The 22,813-nt window shown below is 34.1% G+C and overlaps 1 protein-coding gene across 1 annotated transcript; it reads right to left on the minus strand.

Moving 5' to 3' along the window:
* Positions 1-16,953: 16,953 nt before the first annotated feature.
* LOC133533779 (multiple inositol polyphosphate phosphatase 1-like) lies at positions 16,954-20,859 on the minus strand. The gene is made up of 5 exons (XM_061872829.1): positions 20,683-20,859; positions 18,924-19,324; positions 18,315-18,395; positions 17,246-17,703; positions 16,954-17,134 (listed from the first exon to the last, which is right to left on the minus strand). Exons 1-5 carry the CDS (start codon positions 20,852-20,854, stop codon positions 16,969-16,971), a joined length of 1,278 nt encoding a protein of 425 aa, XP_061728813.1. The 5' UTR covers positions 20,855-20,859; the 3' UTR covers positions 16,954-16,968.
* Positions 20,860-22,813: the final 1,954 nt, after the last annotated feature.

The following is a 22,813-nucleotide window of genomic DNA, read 5'->3' on the forward strand; positions in this document are numbered from 1 at the left end:
GCTGATGCTTATTTTTTCAACCAGTATTCAGTTGGAGCCATGAACATAGCTACTTTATTCAACAATCAAGTATATATAAGTAGCTAAATTAGTTGTTGACTTTGTTGTAGCTAAATTTTATTTTGGCCTGCTATCGAATCGTAATTCGGTACATACTGCTTGTACTTAGCGTTTCACTTTGTAAATACGTTAACCAGTGTATAAAATAATCTACTGTATAGTATTATACCTACGTACTATATAAATCTGTTTGTATTCTTGTTACTACGCTATGTTAATACTAAGTATAGGTGTTTATTTAACCACTGACGTTAGGATAAGGCATGTTTTATTTGTGTCCTTTATTTTCACTGCGTAAGTTAGAATCATACTAATTAAAACCGTCTATAACGACTGTTTATAAGAAATATAATATGTATTTTTCAAGGATTATAGAGTACAGATTTCAAATTACAAAATATGTAATCATTAACATTACAATTAGTGATTTATTGAACATTACAAAGCATATTGAACAACGCACTTTTTTTTTGCAGTTGCGGCATCATTTATGGTTGTTCGTCTAACATTAAGTTAGCTTTCCGTGTCTGTTTTATAACAAAGTTTTCTTATAATCAATGATCGGCTCCCGATAGCAATTTTTCGACGAAAGTATTACATGGATATGATTCTATTTAAATTTAATGCACAATAATATAAAAATGTATGCAGTTTCTTATTATCGAATTACAATTTTATCACGAATTTGTTAGAAGCTTGAATACAAACGATACAATGTCGGTTTACAATCTGTTGATGTAGAAATGTAATTCTCTTTATATAAATGAATACTCAATTTTAAAAGGGATCGATTAACAATTACATACAAAGAAAAAAATTAAATATGATAATTTACTATAGGTAACAAATTAAATTCAGTGCGTGTTTAACAATATACATGTATATATGGTTTTATTTTTGACATCACAGACTTATCCATATTAGTCACATGAAATGCTAACGGTCGCCGATCACTGCTTATAATGTACTTAACCATATTGTCGTTATGGGCGGACCCCACAGTATTGTGTAGGTATATGTATTCGGCGTGTTTCCTTCATGTGAAAATTACAACTAGGTGTATCTGTAGACGACATAGACAATACGATTTATATCAAGTTATGTTGAAACATGAGCACATTTATTTTTTTAGATACTAATTATGTATTGTTTAGATATTAATTAAGAATAAGTCATCAATTTTTTTGATGTGGTAAAACCGAACTATTAAAAATACGTACCTACTTCATTAGATGACTATATTGCAATTGCTTGAAGAAAAAAAAATATTTGTAAAAAATAAACACATATGACGTCGCCAAATTTATTAAAAGTACAATAGAGATTGTCTAAAGCAGAATTAAATTTATTAAAAACTATCATGAAATCTCATCTTATGATTCTTATGAATTATCAATAGATTAAAAAAAAAATGTAATAACAAAATCTGCCATCAGTTTGAAACACCAGCGGTAGCATCATGGTTGCTTTTTTATTGCTTGTCACTTTCGCATTTTCTTGTTAGAATGTGACAGGCATGGTGACAGATGATAAAAAAGCAACCGTGCTGCAGCTGCTGAGTTTTAGAAATATTGCTTAATCAATTACCTACCAATAAACTACGATGGGAAACATTATCAAAAAAGGTGCTCATGAGACCTAAGAAATCGTCATTTTAAAGGTCAATCGCTGGTGAGTTTACTTTGTTATGAAAAAACTACAGCTATTTCCACACGTTATTCATGCGTGGCGTGGCCGGTGGGAACGGGCTTAATATAACAGTAGACGTATCGTATCTAGCAGTGTGTGTGAGTCCTGTAGCAGGACGTGAGAGGCATATCGTAGTCACGGGCTTTAGTAGATTGTGTTGTTTAGCAAATAATAATTAAATTATCTCATTTTAACTATTTTAAGTATTATTTGCAGTATATAAACTTAATGAACGTTTTTCCTACGTTGTATCACACAAATTTTGGCTCGATAAGCTGCAGGAAAGAATTAAACTAGTAGTATTCATAATTGTAAGTTATATAATATTTGTTGTGTGTTAAAGGAATTATTTAAAGATACACCCGTGTAAAAGATTCACGAATATAATTATATAAATTATTAAATATTCAGATGTTTCTCTGATTATTTATTATTGTGTACAGGCATTTCATTATCCTTAAGAACATATTTTCGGCGAACAGTTCTTATATGGTAGATTGGTATGAACTTGAGGCCAAAACTCATAACGTATTCGTATTGATGAAATAGTAAGGGAAAGAAAAACATATATTACAGCTAACGACACACATCACATGCGTCCCCTTTATGTCTGTCTAGGCCTGCCATGACGCCGCACTCTGTTTTGGGATGTCAGATGTAACAAAACCAGTCCCTCTAACGCTTCCCTATCCTGATCATTTTATCATTTCCTATATAATGGATTATAAAGTTAACCTAGCATTTAATACAAGCACCTATCATATTTTTATGCCAATGAAAACACTGAGAGACATGTTCTAAGAAAAAACACTACAGTTAAGGTAAGGTGGTTTGGCATACCCCAAACAGACGGGGGCAATTTAGGTTTGATAATAGTTCAAAGGCAAATGAAAGTTACACTATTGTCAAACTTAAATTACCCCCGTCTGTCCGGGGTATGACATCACTGATTTCAAACCCAAAAAGTGTGTTTAGTCAGATAAAGACGATATAAACCAGAAATGTATCTCAGACTGATGTTACAATAACTAGGTCGCAAAGTGCGATCGATTGGGTCAAGGATGCTCTCAAATGAAGGTTGAAGTTCAGTCTACAATGAAAAGGAGAGAGGGTTTATGTCGCGTTAACATCCCCAGATAACAACTGCTACATCACTACCATTTTCTTTGTGAGAACTATAGAAAAAGCGGCCAAGTGCGAGTCGGACTCGCCCATGAAGGGTTCCGTACCATTTATGACGTATTAAAAAAAAACTACTTACTAGATCTCGTTCAAACCATTTTTCGGTGGAAGTTTGCAATGTTTGCATGGTAATGTATATCATTTTTTTTTTCATTCTGTTATTTTAGAAGTTACGGGGGGGGGGCACATTTAACCACTTTGGAAGTGTCTCTCGCGCAAACTATTCAGTTTTATTTTTGTGTAAAAATCTTAATGCGGTTCATAGAATACGTCTACTTACCAAGTATGAACAGTATAACTCTTATAGTTTCGGAAAAAAGTGGCTGTAACATAATCGGACAGACAGACGGACATGACGAATCTATAAGGGTTCCGTTTTTTGCCATTTGGCTACGGAACCCTAAAAATGATATTGACTTTTACCACTTTGGAAGTGTGTCTCGCGCAAACTATTCAGTTTAGGAAAAAAATATATTAGAAACCTAAATATCATTTTTGAAGACCTATGCCTAGATACCCCACGCGTATAGGTTTGATGAAAAAAAAATTTTTTTTTTAGATTTAATGACGTTAAAAAAAAGACTACTTACTAGATCTCGTTCAAACCTATTTTTGGTGGAAGTTTGCATGGTAATGTATATCATATATTTTTTATAGATTTTTCATTCTGTTATTTTAGAAGTTACAGGGGGACGGGGGGACGATGACACACATTTTACCACTTTGGAAGTGTCTCTCGCGCAAACTATTCAGTTTAGAAAAAAATTATATTAGAAACCTAAATATCATTTTTGAAGACCTATCCAGAGGTACTCCACACATTGATGATTTTTTAATTTTTTTTATTTTTTATTTTATGCCGTATTAAAAAAAACTACTTACTAGATCTCGTTTAAACCCATTTTCGGTGGAAGTTTGCATGGTAATGTACATCATATATTTTTTTTAGTTTTATCATTCTCTTATTTTAGAAGTTACAGGGGGGACGGGGGGACGACGACACACATTTTACCACTTTGGAAGTGTCTCTCGCGCAAACTATTCAGTTTAGAAACCTCAATATCATTTTTGAAGACCGATACCCCACACGTATGGGTTTGATAAAAAAGATTTTTTGAGTTTCAGTTCTAAGTATGGGGAACCCTCAAAATTTATTGTTTTTTTCTATTTTTGTATAGAAATCTTAATGCGGTTCATAGAATACATCTACTTACCAAGTTTGAACAGTATAGCTCTTATAGTTTCGAAAAAAAGTGGCTGTGACATAAACGGTCAGACAGATGGACATGACGAATCTATAAAGGTTCCGTTTTTTGCCATTTGGCTACGGAACCCTAAAAAAGGCCTACCGCGATATATTGTCATACTGCAAGAATTAACTATAAAATTTCTGGGAAAATGTTGTAAGCAGGTAAAGTTAGTCAGAGTCTGGTAGGTACCTGAAATATTTTAGGCGCAATACCATATTTATATTCTGGTTTTGGTAGTCAACTAGGAAGGAACCCTTATAGTTTCGCCATGTCTGCCTGTCTGCCCATCCGAGGCTTTGTCCGTGATCGTTAGTGCTAGAAAACAAAAATTTGGCACTGATATATAAATCAATCAATAAAGAGGTAAAATAAAAATCTGAAAATTATTGGGGATTAAAAGTGGGGATGAAATCTTTTTTAACCCTATGGTGTAGGATGACGTTAGAGGCCTTTTAAAACGAATAGGGGTTTTCAATAACCATTTTAGGTAAGTAAAGTGATTTCGATAGTAATCGCTCCGAAAGAAAAACAATGTGTCTCCCCCCCCCCCCCCCCCCCCAACGAAGAAACAATCCTAAAAAGAGGAAGCTTAATAAAGATATTCAACGAAAATTATAGCGAATATGGTCACTTAAGAGCAATTTTTGTCATAAAAATTATTCACTTCATAGTAAAGACGTATAAAGCGCTGTTTTTTTTTTTAATACTACGTCGGTGGCAAACAGGCATACGGCCCGCCTGATGGTAGGCAGTCTCCGTAGCCTATGTACGCCTGCAACTCCAGAGGAGTTACATGCGCGTTGCCGATCCTAACCCCCCCATCCTAACCCTCGTACTTCCTTTTCCTACATACATGATACTTACCTCTACTTACCCCGTTCAAGGCAGCCTATAGTGACGGACGACGGATAACTACGGAACCCTTCACTGGGCATGGCACGACCTACTCTTAGCCGGTTTTCAACAAAACGATTTGAACTGTTTTTCCGATCATTAACCAACAATAATTGAATATTTTTTTTCATAATAACCCTATTTTTTCGAGGTTTTCCCGAGTATAGGGTTCTTCAAAAAAGGAGTGCTCAGGTTTTGAAAGGGTCAGCAACGGGCATGTCACATCTGGAGTTGCAGGCATCCATAGCCTGCGGTGACTGCTTACCATCAAGCGGGCCGAATGCTTGTTTGCCACCAAACGGGTATTAAAAAAATATTTAATGCAATATATATAGTCCCCAGCAGGCGTAGAAAAGTGGGTATTTTCTAAAAAAATAATATGTTTGTAGTTCATTTTGAACACCTTGCCTGCTTACCAACTTTTGCTGCTGAATGTGTAAATTTTGATACATTAGTAAATTTACATATTTTATTTATTAGTAAGTAACTAGCGCGTATGAACGGCATCTCGCGGGACAGTGCTTGAACAACAACCTCGACTGTTGGCTTAGAAGAACTGTAACAGAGTCATATTGTCAAGAAATTCAGAACACCTAAGTTCAATTTAGTACAACATTTTTTAAATAGATGGCGTTAAAATAAAATATCTCAAAGAGTAGTACAGTCATATCTACAATTCTCTAACAGCTTAATAAAACGTGATGTCTTTAATATAGAACGATTAAGACTGTAAAAGATATATTTTAGAACGCGAATTTTAGAAAATTATCTACATTTGGAAAAGTTATACGGAATATCAGATACTTTTGGCGCGTTGTTGCTGACTTTACATTATAAAATTTATAAATATTCAAAACCATTTTCCGGTTTCTGTTGAGTATGAGTGTTGAGCTCGCAAGCCAAAAATGTAAAAAAACACAGCTCGAGACAATTTCGTGTAGTTTCTTCTGCGTAGTTTTTCACCTGACTAAAAACGCTGTAAAGGGTTCAAATCGTCGGGATGTATTTTAAATGAATTATACGCAACATAATCCATCTAAATAGTTTTATTTATGTAGTTTAGGACCTTATGTTACTAGAATATAAAGGTTAATAGCTTATTGAACATCAGGTTAATTTGTGTTGTGACTACCACTGCTAGTATAACCCATTACACAGCAGTTTACCTTATCACCCTTGTGGGATTATAGGTCACGTTAAGTGTTCAAAAGGTCTCTCGTCTGTATACTTTAGCAACCTCGTATATGTTTAACAAATTACAATTAAATTTCATTCACTCCACGTCAACTTTGCTTCTCTGTTTGGTTCAAAGGTTGACTAGCATGGCATTACCAACTTTTGTAATTGTACATTTTTACTGCGCAATAAAGTTTTTAATATATAAATATTTACACAACAAGTCTCTGAAGAAAATTGTACCGCCAAGCGTAAATTTATGTTATTTTGTTTCTTATGTAACCTATTTACATTATCAATATTTTTATAAACAGACTCGCGCTTCTTGTTTCTGCCATACCATACCAAATACATATAAATTAATAAATGAAATACTTATTAAATCCTATCAGATATGGCTAAGGTTATACGTAAATATAGAACATAAAAGTAGCTTCTAATTAAAAACCTTTTTATTTGAAGTGAGAACAAACTAAAATTTTGATTACGATCACCTTAAATAAAAAGGTATAGGTACATAAAATTGTTCTTCAATGTAAAAACCTGATAACGCAAATTGGGATTCCGTATTTTTGACGAGCAAGAGTTTAGTCAAATTATTCGTTCTCATTTTAAGTGAGTAAGAACTACAAATTAGTTGATAGAAAAACAAAAACATTTCTGGCTCCACTTTCAATCTCGAACAAATCACTCAATTTATCAACTCTACTCTCGTACATCGCGTCTAATAAAACATACATAAAATTTTCATTCAATGTAAAAAGCTGATAACGCGAATTGGGATTCCGTGTTTTTGTCGAGCGTTCCATTTGACGCGTGACGAAGGCAACCGAGGTAATCAGTATGTGTCACTCAGTCGGGTCTGTACTAATGCGAAAACGTATACATGAATTATACGGGTTACTATTAAATGCCGGAGGCGTGTTTAGATTTTTTAAACAATTCGTTGTTTTGATATTAATCCCGTTGGCCTCTGACATAAATACATGAATTTGTTAGATATCTATTATTAGTATAAGAAATGAAAATGACGTCATGCTCTCTGGTAACCTCACATTGCTTTTTGGCATTAATATATATATATTATAAATAAATTGTATGATGATTTAGTACACAATAGGTAATTAATTTCAAGTTACTACAAAATAAATGTACCTCTTTAGTTTGGGAGTAAATGACGATGCCGAAGACCGGGTAAAGTGGAGAAGATTGAGAAGGAAAGTGGACCCTGGCACTAGGCCGGGAAAACGCTACTACAAAACCTAATGACATGATAAGCCATTCTTACGGTTTTGATTTTATTTTGTTTCGGCGTTGAAAATCGCTCACGCTGTTTGGCGCATGCGAAATGAAGTGAAAGTCATGCATGAGATGCGCGCCAATCACCAAGACAATCCTCAAGGGCGTATCAAAACCATATCAAATTGGTAAATTGAAATCGACCTACTTAGCTGAAATACACCACGCCGATGACAACGTATTCAGTAGCAACGGCAATATTATTGTGTTTAATTAACTACCTATCAAATTACACAAGTGCGTTTTAATCTAGCTTGGAGATCAATTCTGTTATTTGTTGGTTTTATTTTTTTATCATAGTTTTTTTGTGTAGTTTGACATTTAGAGACAGTATACATCTCTAATAAAGTATTTATTATTTCATCGATTCCATATTTGTAATTGTTTTTTGTAATTTTTATTGTTTGTAAAAATGGACATGTAAAAGTGCCTCTGTGGCCTATTTGCTGAATAAATGTTTGACATTTGATATTTGACTGCTCTGACAGATTAGTAGTTGCTCTGAAACTTAGCTGTAATTAAATAGTAGCTGTAGCCTAGAAGAAGAAACAGCGAATTTAATATTTTCATACAAAGCTTATTTTTGCTCTATTTTGTTTGTTTTTAAGGTGGAGCAATATAAACTAATTTCAGCCCTAGATATACCTCATGTCATTGTACTCGTATGTGCAAAGTTTCATTACAATCCAACACGTAGTTTTAAAATGAGAACTAAACTCCCCGTTTGTATGGGAAGGTGAAATTCGGCTCAACTGTGTTTATCAGAGTCATATAATTAAATCGAAACTTGTTAGAGACCAGAGTCTTTTGTAGAGACTGTAATACTTTTCAGAAAACTCACATTAAAAATGCATTGTTTTCAGAAAGAATTCATGGGTAAGGTACATCATACAGTAACGCGTTTCTTTTTTATTACTACTAGTATTTTGGTAAAACCTACAAAATATTTGACATACTTAATCTTTATTCAGAGGCTCGAGCTGCTACAAACACTTAGTCTATGCCCGAAAAAAAGCACTTGATAATCTACTCTCATGTACGCACATCGCACAATGTGGCCTGTAACGGAAAGTGATCAAGTTAATGAAACGATTAAAGTAATTTTAACAAAAAAACGCAGAATTCAGTAATAAAGATACAGCCATCCATGTTTCAGATCTCACTTGGCTATTTTATTTAAAGTTGTACCTAAGTATTAAAATCTATATTCTCTTTGGTACCTACAACTTTAAATATAATAAACTCAGTTATACGTAGTTAATTCGTATGAATAAGTAAGTAACAATTTTTTTTACAAGTGCAGAAAATAGGAAACTCCCAACGAGTGGTGATAAATTAAAATACGACCAAAGGGAGTGTTTTAAGTCGACACGAGTTATGAATTACCTATTTGCACGTGTATCGTACAACGTTTTACAGTACATATGATTCTTTGAAGTTTCGATATATGTACTGTAATAGTAGTCTATGTGACTGCTACATAATACTCGTAAAAGGCATTAAAATACACGAGTGTGGGTGGGAAGAAACGACCGAAGTGAGTACCCATGTACTCTCGTGTAGTTTTCGTAGATTGAACTACCGTATTAACACTTGTTAATAAGAGATACGTATGGCATATGGTTTATTGTGTATTACGTAATTACACAATTAGGTGAGTCCGGTTGGAAAGGATTGATTTATATGGGATTATCCAGGACAAAGCCTGACTAATGTAAACGAGGCGTCAGTCGGGCGAATTCATTTGAGACTCGATAGCTGAATCGAGCCTAAGCCTGACTTGTGAATGGTTTAATTACAATACAGGCTTCAGTGTCGAATAACTAGCATTGAAAATGGGTCAGCAAATTCCTGATTGTGTTCAATACTACTACTAATCTAGTCCTACAAAATTGGAGCGTTTTTGTCTCCTACTTAATTTCTTTGGAAAAAATTTTCGTTAAAAAACAACATTTTGATAGTATTTGTGCTTGCTTGGTAGATGCTCCTGAGTACTAACTAGCAACGAAATATCATGAAAACATATAAACACTTAATCAAAAAAATTGTGAAAAATGTGTGAAAATGGCTGCGAATTTATAAAAATTGTAAGGGGTCCTAATAGAGCTAGCGGGAAAATTGCACTACATTACAGTCTGGCAACTTGGGAATTATAGAAGCTTGAGAACTCTGAGAACTGAGAGTGAGAAAACGATTTTCTGAAGAGCAAACTATGGCGCTATAGTTTTAAAAATCTCAACCTAAATCATGCTTACTTCATGAATTATTGAAGGACATGAAGGAAGACGTTAGCCGCGTAAGCTGAAGATGCGTGTTCGATCTCCCCTTGGCCACTTATGGACTTGGTCACTTTTTCTTTAGTATATGATATATTTCGGTTTAACATGAATTATTATGAGTTATAAATTATAATTCATGAGTCATATCTTTGCTTCTATAATTTATTTAATTTTATTTAGATATCTCTGTACTAAAACTGCTACATCGTATTGCAAATATTGTCAATAAAAGTACGATAAATATACGTAATGGGTGTTAATCTCAGATTCAGCTGTAACCAAGCTTTAAAGTTAACAGTCGTAAACTTGAACGAATCCATCTTTAACCTCTATAAAACTGCGAGCATTAAGTACCCTCACTTACTTGTGAGCTCGTTATGCGAATGGCTAGACCGATTTTAATGCAGAATTATAAACATTTCGGTTTATCGAATTGCTTTTAGTGCCTATAAAGCATATATAAATGTTACTGTCAAATTCAAAAAATGTTTGTCATGAAAATATTAGTATTTGCTCACGAGTTAAATAAAAAGGTGAAAAACATACATCTATTCAAAATTACCCATATGAAGTGTCGCTCATGTGTTTTTTCGAGCTTAAGTCTCAACACACTGATAAACCAAAAAGTGAGTTGTTAATCAATAAATATAAATAATCAAACTAAGCAACTATTAGAGGTAACGATTTACATACTTTTACACCGTGGGCGAGTAAGCCCCAACAGATTTTAACCACGCATTCCTGAGGTCATAAAAAATGGTATATGAGTTTTGGTCAAACTCAGCAATTTTTTTGAATAATGCTTAAATAAATTGTTTTTTTTTTTTTTTGCGTTTTCGGCACACACGACACGATACGACACGTTCTTTCTTTGAACATCTTGTCGAAAAAAACATTACAACGAGCAAGTAAATTTTTTTAATGTCCGTCTAAAAGGCGTTTTTCACTAAGTTATAACAGGAACAAAATTTCACAAGAATTGTTGTTATTTCTAAAACAAGACCGATTTCAGAAAACTTTGTACGACATTTTAGTCTCTAAAATACACCTTTAAAAATCTGTCTGGTTTTACCAGCCTACGGTGTATAGATAAATGCATACATAGATAACAACCATAAGTTGGGACGAAATATTCGTGATGTACATGTCGCAGGAAAATGACTAAAACAGAGATTGGAACAAATCTCTAAGAGATATGATCAAATCACGCAGGATGTTAAAATGGCGAATCCATATCATCATTTCCCTAGAAAAAATCAGTCATTTGACCAAATCACTGACTCTATTTAGTGAAAAGACAAAATTGGCCAAAAAACGCGACACGCTTTTCATTTCACTAGACTTGTTAAGGAATTTGACAAAATCCCTAACCACAACCACGACAGTAAGTTGACGAAATTAACTCAAAAAGTCAACTAGTTTTATCATTTCACTAAACAAGTTTAGTGAAATGATAAAGTCTCAACTGGAAGATGTTATATGGTGATTTGATGAAATCTCTGAACTGGTCTATTGAAATGACGAAAACAAGTACCCAATACGACATTTTACTCTACAATTAAGATTTGATCAAATATTTGACTAGATTATTTAAGTAAAATGAAATGTCAAAAGTAGGTATCAAAATTGTTTATTGAACCAGCTATTTTAATCAAATACAAGAATAGGTGGTTGTAAACAGAAACATAATTATTTAATTTAATTTCGCTAAACTTGTTTAGCGAAATGATAAAACTAGTTGACTTTTTGAGTTCGTTTCATCAACTTACTGTCGTGGTTAGGGATTTTGTCAATGTCCTAAACAAATCTAGTGAGATGAAAAATCGTGTCGCGGTTATTGGCCGATTTTGTCTTTTCACTAAACAAAGTCAGTGACTTGGTCAAATGACTGAATTATTCTAGGGAAATGATGATATGGGTTCGTCATTTTAACATCCTGCGTGATTTGATCATATCCTTTAGAGATTCGTTCAAATCTCTATTTTAATAATTTTCTGCGACATACACACAAATAAATATACAGAGAAAGTAAGAAAACTAAGATATAAAGTCTGTTTATTTTTTATGATGTGCACAGGAAAGATGCATAACCTTAAGTCTGAAAATGTTTCTGACCCACTTGAGCGCTACGATGTAATAAATATGAACGTAGGTAGCTTTAGTTTATAATGCGAGTTAATAAAAGAATACGAACGTGACAAAGTAACAACAATACAAGTTCGTGTGGGTACACAAAAACTCTCAGGTTGCAACCACTTCTATGTAACGTAAAATAAATTTTCAAGTTTTTATAGGAAAAGTGTCGACGACGCGACGTCTGTCGGCTGCTTATTAAGTTATGTATGCAAAATGAATACGCAAACACCACTGCTCTTTGACCAAAATATTTAGCTTAAAAGCTGTCATAGTTTGTCGCGTGAAATATTTTGCATTAAGGACTATTTTGGTGTTACAATTCTACTTGGTCATTCAAACCAAATTTAAACGCAAAAAACGTCAGTGGCGCGTTTGACGAGTGTAAATAGTGAATAGTGGTGGATAAATACAGAGGTATTATAACTGGCTAAAATCTAAAATAGGCCCTTCAAGCATTGTACCAAGGATGCTGGCGGCATTTCCTCGTTGTACATTAAGTTGTGTAAAACTACATAGTTTAAAGAACAAGTTTGTTGACTCAGTGTCCGATCGAGCTAGTAGAGTTAAAAGAAATAAAATATTAAAAGCTTACTTTTTACAAGCAGATAAAATTGTACGGAGTTTTAAAGCGGGGACGCCAAGACATTTGTAATTTTTGTCATTTTCTAGGAAACTTTTAGTTTTCTTTATACCAGTCGTTTATTTTCCGCTAGTTTTTGCAACATATAAAAATAACGTTTTAAATTTTTAGCCTACAAAAACAGTAAATGCTTAGTAGAAATAAAGTCTCAAGAAGAAGATGAAGAACCGGAACCCAGTGTCAAATTGTACAAGAGACCATGGTTATTCCAGGTTTAACTGGTTAACCCCAGGTTAGTGGGAAGGTGCAAGTGGCGCTAATAGGGTTTAATTTTGTAATATTACTCATATATACGTAATATTACGTAACTTGCTTTGTAAATTCGGACTAGTGTAGTTTTGGCTGAGTTTGACTTTGATTAGTGAATCAGCCAGTACAAACCATTTTCAATAATGTACTTATGGAAAAAATGAAGTGATCATTTAAATTATTTAGTAATTTTAGTTTACGCAGGTTACAAACGGTGACTCAACTACAGACTTATTTATATATTTCATATTTTCTTCGGATTGATTAAGTTAAGTGGCAAACTTAATATGATAAGAATGCACGAATACTTCGAGCAACACCGGTTTCCGACACGCCGGAAGGCAGGAGCCCAAGCGATATTTTACCGTACAAAACGTTCTGCCATTTTTTGCGGGGGAAACGTGCACAGTGTCGCACAAAATCCACACGCGTCAAAGTCAAATCTTGCACACCTCGATCTCTTTTTGTGTACGGACGAGTTATTCACCGCGCTATGCCCAGTTGGACATGTGCTTTGGCAGAGGGGAAATAGTGCGAATGCCGACTACCTTCCCGGTGTTTCTCGAAGCAAGAATACATAGGCACATAGTATCCAAAATGTATTAATCCTGCCCTTTCACTAAATGCTTACAATTTGGTAAAATGGAACGTGCATAAACTGTAGGGGGAAGCACAGGAGATGTCTGATCTTTGGCACGAGGTGTAAATGTAAAGTTTTTGCTTCCAATGTATCCCACAAGATGGCACAAGAAAACGTAGGAGAACGGTAGATGGCAGCACTTGCTTTGACGTGAAATGTCAATGTACATGTTTATGTTTCCAATTCAGGCGACAAGATGGCAGACCTTCCAACACGCGCGGTCCCTATATCGTAAAAAAGTTCCCAATAAATTCACGATATATCAAGTTTTCATCTCTCACTGATCCGGTTGAAGTAGGTATAAAACCGTACGTAAAAACGTTCCGTACAAATTTAATTCTTTTTTTACTAATTAATAGGTCCAGATTTTTCCCTGTACTTCATAGGTTTTAGGGCAACGAAAATTACTCTATTAATTTTGATTCCCTTGAGAGTGTTGAAATGTACGTTTTTTGTGGCATTAACGGCCGTTTCTTTTTTTATTATGTTAACTTAGAAGTTTGATTTTTTCACAGCTTTCAGGGACTGTAGACCTGTAGAGTAACTTAAACTCGATACAAAAAAGTAATCCTATAGGTATAAGGGTTTCGTTTTTTTCCTTTTGAGCTACGGAGCCCTAAAATTGCCATCTCAGATCTCTGATAACTCAGATCCGTAGAAAGTAGGGTTACCAGTTTACTTGATATTCTCCGAAAATCAAATATCAAATGACATTATGTTTCAAATAACTAATTGTTACGATGCTAGTTTAGAACCCTCAATTACTGATTTATATGCCGCACGCAAGCATAAGCAATCCCATTTGGCATTTTATGGATTGCATATCACATGATTTAAAGCGAAGTTTTACTAGTATATATATTATATGTTCCTTTATCGCGCAATAAATGCGTCAATAATAAGCACACAGACGGCAGCACGTACATAAGCTTGATAAATGCGTTAAGATTTTTGTATTTAGATAGGCCGGTTGTATAAGGCGCCATATAGCTGAGAAAGTGAATTAATTATGAGCGAAGGTGACACTTACCTTCAAGAATGCTAGCTATGGATGTCGTAGATGATTTTCCTGTCTTCGTAGTTTTTAGCAGCACTTTTTACTTACTGGTTAAATCACTTTATAAATTAAAATCAAGCTTGCTATCTTTTTATCCGCAATTTTCACTTTCAAGTTCTAAATTGTGTCAATATATATAAAACTTTTTTATTTAATATGACATGACACTTATAGACGTAACAAATTATACTGACTTTTCTTTTTCTGATTGTCTCAGTCTTACTGTTTGTATTTTCAGCCGGTTAAGAGCAAAAGTTTACGTGCTTTTTTTGTATATAGTATGTGAATTTAATACGGCCGAATATTAAAATGGTGGTTAGCAGAGGACCTTAGAAGTATCTTGAGATAAATTTAGTTCAGAAATACAATGAAAATAATAAGCATACACACGACAAAGCAACCCACAAGTCACAATAAACGATTTTTTTATAGTAACTATAAAAATCTCGTATCTTGTAAGTTGCAGGTCTACACGCTGGATATAACTTATGAAACTACGCCAGATATTGTAATATTATACAATACTACAATATCTGGCACCACACAACAAACAAACCTTACTACAACACAACAAACCTTATTTTATATATTTGTGTAACAGTCTTATTGCCAATGTCAATTGAAAATTTGATTACCTATCTTTTCCATGTCATCTTATAAACAACAAGGTAGAAATATGTGTTATTTTTTTTTAAATAACATATATGATATGGCATAGCATTATATTAATTTAGGGTGACGCAGCTCAAGCGATATGGTATGAAATTTGGTATATGTATTGGTCTTAAGCAAACATGATCATGACCTTTGTCCTCTAATAACCGAGCCGGTTTGGATCGTTAAAGACAAGACGTTGCTGATCTCATTCCTTGAAAGTTTTTGGTACGACCTTTGTTAGCTTAATGTTAAATCATTTTCCTCAAATGGCGTTATATTTTTGAAACGAAATTCCTTATCGGTCGATTGGCGGATGGGGGCTATGATTCGGTCAAATTATGTTTTTTGAAAAACAACTTATATCCAAATTGAAACTAATGCAGTGTGACACCTTTGGGTTGCCTTTGGGTAAGGTGCTTTACGTACACTAGCGTCCCCTCCCCTGACGCAACCCCCCCTTTTCATAAAAAATATGTCCCGGTTGACAGTTTTTTTTTTTTTGGGAATAATAGATAATATTGAATAAATAGACACAAACACCTATACTGACTTGATGTGTCTACGAGTATACACATAGAGACATAAATACTCAAATTGACTAAGCCCCACAGTAAGCTCAAGAAGGCTTGTGTTGTGGGTACCTACTCAGACAACGATATACATAGAAAACATACATGAGTCAGGAACAAATATCTATGCTCATCACACAAATAGGTACATGCCCTCACCGGAATTTGAACCCGAGACTGGTTGCTTCATAGGCAGGGTCACTACCCACTAGGCCGGACCGCTCATCAAATAATAAAATGTGGATAAAAGAAAAAAACATTTTTCGACATTCTATTTTGCAAAAGTTACGTACAAAGTATGTTAAAACTTTGGAAATCATAAGAAAACAATAAGAGGTTTTCATTTTTGGGTTGCTACCCCTATTACCGCCTATTTAATTACAAATCTATGAAAACATATTAAATTCCTATTAGTGGTACCATTTGAAAATGTAAAATACTGTAATATATAGAGAATTAAGTACTTAATGCGTTTTAAGTAAAGACACAATAGTCATAAACTCTGTAAACGATTTCCAGTTCTATGAACCCATCCTAGAATTTCTTAGAATGATGTCTGGACATTTCCAGTGAATTCCCTAGACAGCTTGAGCTTTATATTCGTAAGTACGGAGTTATAAGTTAGAAGCGAACTCTTTATTATCGGAATTTTATTTTAAAGTAGTATTAAGTGCATTCAGAACGTTTACAAGTGGTTATTTTTATTTTAACATCAAAAGGGACATAAAAACGGTTCAATACTGAGATAAAACGTTTTATATTTCATATAATATGGATACTTAATTATTTTTCATGCTCTGAAAGAGGTTCATTGTTGTTCTAAAAAGTGTGCAGAAAGTGATACGTTTCTGCACGAGAGAATTTTACTTTCAAAGTATGATTTTTTTTTACGATAGTCACTTGAAATTGAAATTGAAATAGACTTGTTACATACAATTTTCATTCCGATATATAACTCCCCATTCCATAAATAATGATATTTTTATCTAAATTATTATATAATGAAGCGCTCGAGTCCCTTAGTTATCAATCTGATATTGTTACACTCCATGTCTTAAAAGGGAAAAATCGGAGCTCAGAAAGATAGACTTATAAGTACTCATAAATGTTTAATCTAGTATTTATTTTATCAAATCAATGTTCTCATATTGTTTCTTTTATTAAGGTCTGTATGCTAAATAATGATGGACCTTATTTTAAAGCAGTTGTCTTATTATTAGACGTAGTCTCACGAAATGGACTGAGTAATTTTTCGAATTCCGCCCAAGAGCAAATTCCTCCTTCGCAAACTGATCGTATCGGCTCTTCATTCATGTAGAACATGACGTGGTAGTCACTGGACTTCTTAAACGCACATCTAAAATCAGAACATTAAGGTATATACATGAACAATATGGTCAAAAATACGTCAATAGGTACATTTCAATTTTAAACAACTAGATATATGTATTTAATGATTTATACGTACTTGTTTAAAACCATGACAATATTTGCTGCATGAGGATTGTTTCGGCTGGTTCTCCAATATCGATCTCGTTTTTTATCAGCTGCTGTAATAGGCTTGCTATCTTTGAACCAACCGAGAGCTGTATAGACCATATCCATTATTCTGGAGTGCGTAAAATATGCCGTTATTATTCTACCTTTACCAGCTTTTGCCAATTGAAAACTCTCTAGTAGATCTGCTAAGGGTATTTGACCGTTCATCTCTGCGTTTTGACGCCCATAACCATATTTGTAGTAATGTTCTAAGTCTCCGATGTATTCTAAAACTTTGAGGTCCTCGGTCGTAAATAGGGCACACCAAGGACTGGCCTTGTTGTTCAGTCCCGACCAAGAATACCGACATAAATCATATACAGCAGTTATGTTGTCGCTGGTTAGGCTAAATTCGATACCCAGTCGCCTTTGGATCCTATCTTTCGCCTATAATAAAAATAGGATATATTAAAAACTTGGTTAGCAAGACTTTTTATTCAAATGAATGTAATTTTATTAGTTATAAATAAAGTAAAAAATAACTATTTGGAGAAGTGTTATATATATTTTTAGTTATTATTTGTTATTATTAAAAAATAAAAGTAGTCGCATTACAATATATTTAGTTAGTTTATCTGAATATAAATAAATGTGACATATTCAAATTAACTGTATTATGTTACACTTTTTAACATCTAAACTCTTTTAAAGCCGGACCTAAGGCTAAGATGGTAGGCTCTTTATCATTTGTCACCATGCCTGTCACGTTCTAACAATTATGTAAGTGCGAAAGTGACCAGCATAGTGGCAGGAATATATGATCATTGTCAAGAGGGCGCTGTTATTCTCATGTATAGGGTGACAGTTCAGTTTAGTATGAAAAAAATTGTTCCAGTGAAATTCCGCAACATGGCGCGGGATCATATACTGGTCAGGCTTTACATTGCTATAAATATCGTTATGAGACTAGTTAGAATTTTTATGGGAAAAAATATATATATATTACTTTTTCACTCAATAAAATAAGGGAGTAAATACAACGAGACAAAAGTACTTACTGCTAGATAGTCTGAGGAAATTTTATATTTGTTCGTTTCTTTGTTCCAAGCGGGATCTTCTTCGGAATCAGATTTGATCGGCTGTAAATTTTATAAAACAATATCAATCTAATTTGTTAAATTTTTACTATGTTATTAGCTAGGCACATGCCTACACATACATATATGTACGCACATTGTTTTTGGACCCGGGTATGTCCTTAAACTACGTCCAAAAGAGAGGTATGGGCAATGTGAATGTCATCTCGCCTTGTGTGGTAGGGCACAGCACAGCAGATGTCATTCCAGATCTAGAGCAGAGCCCAACTGGGGAAGTACCTCCACCTTACAGAAAACCGCAGCCAAATAACACTTGACCCTACTCATAGTGTTGTGTTCCTGCCGGTGAGTAAGGTTGCCAGAGCTCAACGAGGGGGGTGGGGTTAGGGTCGGCAACGCGCATGTAACGCCTCTGGAGTTGCAGGTGTACATAGGCTACGGAGACTGCTTACCATCCGGCAGGCCGTATGCTTGTTTGCCACCGACGTAGTATAAAAAAAAAAAAAAACAATACGTCCGTTAGATTTTTCTAGCAGACGTATTTGGCTGATACATCTGTTAAGCACTTACATCCATAAGATCATCCATTACTACATTTTTGCTTCCAAGCCCCTCCAAAAAGGCTTTAGCACTTTCTTTAACCCAATGATGATGAGTTGGTGTGAATCTGTAATTAGCTCCTTCTAGTTCGTTCAGCTTAGAATAAACCTGTTTCAATCTGCTAGCGATACTAAACATTTCCTGGCGCGCCTCATCATGTAAAGCGCTTGTTTTATCAAACATATTGTTATCAATGACCCAGTCTCGAAGATTGTCGATATCTTGAGCGCAAAGTGAACACCTGCCGTTTTCGTAACTTGAGACAACGAGGTCACGAATAGCGATTGCTTCCTTCATCCTTATGGCTGATTTTGGATCAGGGTATGTTTTACCGTTGCGAAATATGCCCCAGATACTGATCGGTTCACATTCTGTTAAAAATATTATAAAAATTAGTTGATTAACATTTATAAGTCACTTCGAATTCTTATCTTATTAATGAGCAATTCTTGTATATATGTATATATATTTATATATTACAGAGATCTCGGAAACGGCTGTAAATATTTCGATTAAATTTGCTATATGGGGATTTCGGGGGTGTAAAATCGATCTTGCTAAGTCTTATCTCTGGATAAAATCGCATTTTTGGGTTTTTTTATGTTTTCTGAGCAAAGTTCGGTCTCTCAGAAATTTCTTATAATATAAAAAAAAATATTCATTGCCCGTCCAAAGAAAACAACCGGCCAAATGCGTTTCGAACAAGTTAATCAACAAACAAAAAGTCACCACTAATATAATTAATTTAAATTTATAAATTATAAATAAATATTTGTGGCCTATCCTACACAGATAAACCTAGCCCCCAACTATGCAAAGCTTTTACTAGGGGTAGGAGGCGACGATATAGGTAAATACCGACGTAAATAAATACATACCTAGTTACATTGATAACATCCACAACACGGGAACAAATATTCGTGATTAACACACAAATAAATGCCCTTTCCTGGATTGCAACCCGGGAGCTTCTGCTTCGTAGGCAGTCGCTATACTATCGACTAGGTTAGGTAGTAGGTATGTATGTAGGTAGGTACGCCATTAAAAAATGTGCTCTTAACAGAAACCGTAGAATCCATAAAATTTACAATCAACAAAGAAAACTCTACTTGTTGTCTTATTATAGCGAGCGGGATACATATTTTTACCTTTGGAAGCGACTATTTATAATATGGTGAGAACACAGTTTTAGGTTTTATAGGAGTCGCGATAGTGTTCTACTGATATGACAAATCTTAAGATATAATCTAATTATATCTTAAGATTGCTGCATGAGGCATGCATTTTAATCCCTAGTACACCTGTGATTTACATCAATATGTAAATTAAAAGAAGGATTTCAATTTTGTTTTTGCACCCAGTATAAGCCTTCTTAATTCATGCACATTTTAATTCATTTTATTTTGTTACTAAATTTAGTAAAATTACTGGTATAACTGTAGGAAATTTTGGTAGGTTCGACCAATGGGACCAATTAAATAAAACTGTTTAAAGTTCTTAACTATGAAAAATAAAAAAAAAATCAAGGTCAAGGGTAAAAATTTGGGTGCACGTAGTTGCTCAAAAATATGTCCCATAACTCTGAAGACGATGAAGTACAACTTATAGGACTTATTTTTGAGTAAGTTGTGTGAACCCATATTTTCACAGTTGACTGTACCAAAATTTTTATAAAAATCACATGTATAATACATAATTACACAACAGTATAATAAATAAGTATACTTGCCTGGTATATTTATGACGGAGTCCCGTATATCACCTCGTACTGCATTGTAAGGAGTTTGTGTCGAAAAATATCTATAAGAACATGCCGTGTTCCAATAACAAAATGACGATAACGCAATATCTGCGTATAGATACAAAATAAACACTATTAAATTAAATTTTACTGGCATCATATTTTCAATGGTTCACAAAAACACGTTATTTCTGGGCTCTGCCTCTGCTCAATGACGAGCGAGTGCACAATAACAAAGTTATATGACATTTTAGTAGGCCAAAAGACTGGTTTGACTTGTGTATCCTAATTAATCCTAATATAAATTCAGGCATCTTTTTTTTCTTACCAGGCAAAATGTGTTATTATTTGACGACCTCTCTGGCCTGGTGGGGTGTCTTGCGTGCCTATGAAGCCGATGGTCCTGGGTTTGAATCCCGGCAAGGGCATTTATTTGTGTGATGAACACAGATATTTGTTCCTGGGTCATGGATGCTTTCTATGTATTTATATCGTTATCTGAGTCGTGTCTGTTATATTATCGTTGTGTTATTATCTTTGTCTCAGTACCCACAACACAAACCTTCTATAGCTTACCGTGGAACTTAGTCAATTTGTGTAAAAATGCCCGTAAAATATTTTTTATTTATTTTATCAGTTGGTATGTACACCGTATTTGTATCTAAATAATGAATTTGACACAATGTTACGGTCAACTATATACCTAATAATATGAACAACATAATGTAACAACAACAATTGTAACAACAAAAATATGATGAATGAAACAAAACAAACTACTTTTATTTGTAATGATTACAATCATTACAAATTTTAACCCGTCCTGTGTACAACAAAGTGTGTACATACATTTAGTAAAATGTTTTTTATCAAGCGAAGGCAAAGGTCTCCGATTCAGCTTGGTCAACTATTCTTTCATATGTCCGGATGTTCTCGTCTACCGGGCGCATTTTTCAACAGATTCTCGTGAAATTTGGTGATTACTTTTATATATTGAAATAAGAGCCCGAATTAATGAATCAGCTTTATTCAATATACATATTTTTGGCAGAGAAAAATAATTATTGGTAATTGGTATCGTTCGTGTCATAGAGCGGGGAAAACTTTCCATTCCTCACAAGTACTTAGGTTGGATAGTTATACGAGGTGTAACAAAATAGTGCGGATCCGTTTACGGGCATCTTCGGTATCGTGTTCTGATTAGGAAAAAGTATTAAAAAAACATATTTGACGTTAATAAGTTGGCCTTTGTATGGAGAGTTGGCCGACTTGGACGACATGCATCATAGAAAACATTTTTTTTTTCAGAAATCAGAAATTATTTATTTGCATCGATACAGTATGGTAATGTTATACAGTATTACAGTTCATGTATCTAACTTGCATGTAAGCGTGCAAAATTATAATCAGTGAAATCACGAAAAAAAATATTTTTAGTTAATATAAAATGTCAAATTGAAATAATAATGAAAATTTAACATAATAGGCATATCACAAGTAATACAACTCTTCTACCACTTCTACTTTTCTTCTACTTTTTCCCAATCACTGAATATGCCCTTAAACGGATCCCCACAATTTTTGTTACATCATGTATCTTTTTTTTCGATTCTGTTTTTGATTTTTTTTCAAAATGGCAGTCATGGGAGTTCGCGACGTCTACAGCTCACTGAGCCACTAGTTTTATCACTATTTATTCTACAATCGAATTTTCCCAGCCGAGTAATGGAAAAATGGGTATCTTTGTATTTGTTTGTGTGAACCTGGACTTCCCCGCCACACATATCAACCGTATGTTATATTGGAAAACCAGTTTGAACATATTATTGTATTACATATATAGCGCGAGAATAACAGGCTAATACGAAGCTGACATCACAACGATAACTAAATGATGTCAATTAGGCATCATTCACGCTTTAATCTCGCTTGGAGTCCGTACATGTATTAGTGCGAGCGAGACGCACGCACGAATGATAACTTATTGACATGATTCACATATCATTTTGATGTCAGGTGCGCATTCAAATTGGCCTGTACGGTAAAAAATTGATTGAATTTTAGAATATCACATTGAGCTGTCATGCGTAGTGGGGTAGAATAATAGTTATATACATAT

The sequence above is a fragment of the Cydia pomonella genome, unplaced genomic scaffold (assembly GCF_033807575.1).
Source record: "Cydia pomonella isolate Wapato2018A unplaced genomic scaffold, ilCydPomo1 PGA_scaffold_203, whole genome shotgun sequence".
NCBI lineage: Eukaryota > Metazoa > Arthropoda > Insecta > Lepidoptera > Tortricidae > Cydia > Cydia pomonella.